General features: G+C 43.4%; 1 protein-coding gene across 1 annotated transcript; it reads left to right on the top strand.

The window, feature by feature from the left end:
* The first annotated feature begins 624 nt into the window (after nucleotides 1-624).
* On the top strand, nucleotides 625-2,669 carry CYTL1 (cytokine-like 1). Its single transcript, XM_010292617.1, has 4 exons — nucleotides 625-768; nucleotides 878-922; nucleotides 2,290-2,418; nucleotides 2,586-2,669. The coding sequence occupies exons 1-4, from the start codon at nucleotides 625-627 to the stop codon at nucleotides 2,667-2,669; spliced, it is 402 nt and encodes a 133-aa protein (XP_010290919.1).
* Nucleotides 2,670-2,888: the final 219 nt, after the last annotated feature.

The following is a 2,888-nucleotide window of genomic DNA, read 5'->3' as shown; positions in this document are numbered from 1 at the left end:
TACTATTGTTTTGATTAAGAAATTGTGAGCATCTGCATAGGTTGAAAAGAGAAAATTTTACTGGACCTGGGAGGTTTCCTTTATAGCAATAGCCTTTCAGACATGCTAAGGGTGGTAAGCACGTCTGACTGATACTGCTGATGTAAGACACCAGTCCTGGAAGGATACTCGCCATCGGCAGCCTGCGTTGTCCCACAGCTGTACATTATGTTCTCCGGAAAGAGGCATATGTGCACATACAGGAGCAGGGCCTACAACACTTTGGTAACCAACCCTGTGCTGTTTCTTACGCGTATTTCTGGTGCTTCAGATGCTCACTGGGTTGCTTTCTTTCTGGAATGAAAAGTGCCGGTAGTGCTTGGTTTTGTTAGCCTCGCTCCCTCCGTTCCTTGCTCCAGGCAGGAAAGCGCGAGCAGCTCTGCCTCATAGGTTGGCAGGAAATTTAAAACAGCAGCAAGCTGCTACTCGGACCACCCCCAGGCTTTTTTTTTCCCCATTAGTGCAGGAGACTATTTAATTGGGGGCTGACTTGTCAAACTTACTCGTTGACGCTTACCAGTAGCTGCCTAACCACTAACGGTGATTTTTTTCCTCTGTGTCTCCTCCTTGGACAAGTTCCCCGCAATGAAGATGCTGCTGAGCCTGATTGCTCTGCTCTCTGCTGCCCTGTTAACCAGCGCAGCCCCTCCAACTTGCTACTCGAGGGTGCTGTCTCTGAGCAAAGAAATTACGGAGTCTTTCAAGGAGTTACAGACCTCCAAAGCTGTGGTGAGTCTGCCTAAAAACTTTGCTCCTGCAAAGATGCTGTGGGTGGCTTGCTTTTGTCACATGTTTCTCTCAAAACAAAATTGCAATGGGTCTGTCTTCTTTCCTGCAGGACTCATGTGTGGAGACGCTGCCCAGGCTGTACTTGGACATACATGTAAGTTTTCACACTTCGTTCTTACCGCTGTGCAGTAAAAACAGCTAATGAAAAGAGAGGGCAACAGCTAAGATTGTGCCCCGGAAGACTGGTTTGAAATGAATTTTTAAAGCTTAATTAACTAGAGAGATGAGTGACGAAAAAAAAGAATCTCACTTTGAACCTTATTAAAAACCCTATGGAGCATCTCAGATTTCGCATCTTTAAAAATTCAAAAATTAGGAAATCAATATTTTGAAGTGATTACCATTTGTACATTATTAATTTATTGTGACACAGCCTTTTCAGAAGTTAAAAATGTGCAAAAAAACTTTGACTAATAATTTAAAAGAAGAAACGCAGAATAAACTTTCTTCACTTAATAAATCTACTTCATTTTATATCATGAGTGGCTTCTGGCACTGCAGTTTTAATAAAAAGAAGTTCAGGAATACCTTGCTGGCTTTTCCTGTTTTAAATAGCCACTTGTTGAATCCAGAAAGAAAAAGTATGCCTGAGGATATGGAAGTGTGATACTGAGAAAAGGCAGCAGTAGTCATCTCCCAGCAAAGACAAAATAGCCTCCTGCTTACATCGTTTATGACATAGTGTTCTGCCCTGGGATATCCTACGTATTTTGCTTCTTTTCCCAGTGCTCCACTGAGTAACTAAAAAGTAGAAAATACCAGACAAAGCAAGAGATTTCTGACACATTTTGCCAGAGGCAACAGCACCATCAAGTCTTGCAAGTCAGGACCTTCCGGATCCCAATTCCAGAGTTGCCTGTGCCTCACCTCATTGCAAAGACCAAGCAACGTGAGCCCAGTGCCTCAGTTTCCCTTGCTTTAAAGCAAGAGCTGGGATATGTATTTACCTGCTTCACGAGGATGTTGTGAAATTCATGTTGGCTGTGTTTTAGTTTGATAAAGCAAAGTCTGAGGTAAAAATGTCTGTGAAAAAAATTTTGCCTGGTGCTCACAGGACAGGAAGAGAGGAATCATGTCTGTGAGATCTTGGTAATCTGTTCACCAGCTAAATCAGGTGCTCTTTTAAAAGGGGGACATTACACCTACTCTGTAGGTAATTCCACCTACTACAGCAGCAGATTTGATTGTCTTGGCACTGCTGTCTCCTAAAGCACGTGGGAAAGAAGATGGCAGACCAAAACTGTACCTATGCACTTTTCCAAGCACTTATTCGGACCAAATTTCTTTGTTATGAAATATTGATGGTGAACTTTCCTAAGTGAAAGTTACATAGATTACACATACCTAGAGGTAGGAATTCAAGGTTTCCACAGAGGCAGTAAGAATTTTGTAAGTGGTGGACAAGAAACATAAATCTGCGTTCACGCAGGGTTACACATACCTCTTTTGTGTGCTTTGCAGAATTACTGTGTGTTGGCAAAACTCCGTGATTTTGTGGCCTACCCCAGATGTGACAGAGTGCTTGAAGTGAGTGAGCTGAAGGAAAAAGCCCGAAGCCTGTACACCATCATGATCTCCTACTGCAGAAGGGTAGGTCAAGATGCACCAGGAGGGACATAGCCACTGCTTTTAGCCCCCTCTGTCTCCATCTCTCATCCCCTGATGAGCAAAACTGGATCGGGGTCTGAGCTTGTCAACATTGTGCTGTCTTCTGCCTTCCTCCTCATAAATGTTACCCTTCTCTTTTGTTTCTCCAGGACTTGGTGTTCCTCACTGATGACTGTGGCGCTCTGGAAGATCCTGTTCTGCCTCCCATTGAGACCTCCATCGTTGAGAGCTAAAATGAAGTCAACCCAAAAGTTGTACCTGGGAAATTTTCAAGGAGATGAAGAGTCAAAATACATATTCGTGGTCAACTACCATGTTAAAAACTAAGATCTTTTTCAAGCACACTAGCAATATTATCTCAGACCTGCCCATTTTTCTCAGCCGTGGCAGGAAATGAACCGCATGCCTTGCATACCTACTGAGCTGCTAGGGGAAACTACAGTTAGAGAGCA

The sequence above is a fragment of the Phaethon lepturus genome, unplaced genomic scaffold, assembly GCF_000687285.1.
Source record: "Phaethon lepturus isolate BGI_N335 unplaced genomic scaffold, ASM68728v1 scaffold11818, whole genome shotgun sequence".
NCBI classification, from domain to species: Eukaryota; Metazoa; Chordata; class Aves; order Phaethontiformes; family Phaethontidae; genus Phaethon; species Phaethon lepturus.
Note: the sequence above shows the minus strand (reverse complement) of the source record. Positions and strands in the feature narration are given on the sequence as shown.

What these genes read in the sequence shown, in the direction of transcription:
- CYTL1 (XM_010292617.1), top strand. Translation starts at nt 625, where the DNA reads ATGAAGATGCTGCTGAGCCTGATTGCTCTGCTCTCTGCTGCCCTGTTA. An exon ending in GGCTGTACTTGGACATACAT is followed by an intron (nt 923 to 2,289) that starts GTAAGTTTTCAC and finishes TGTGCTTTGCAG; the next exon opens with AATTACTGTGTGTTGGCAAA. An exon ending in TGATCTCCTACTGCAGAAGG is followed by an intron (nt 2,419 to 2,585) that starts GTAGGTCAAGAT and finishes TTGTTTCTCCAG; the next exon opens with GACTTGGTGTTCCTCACTGA.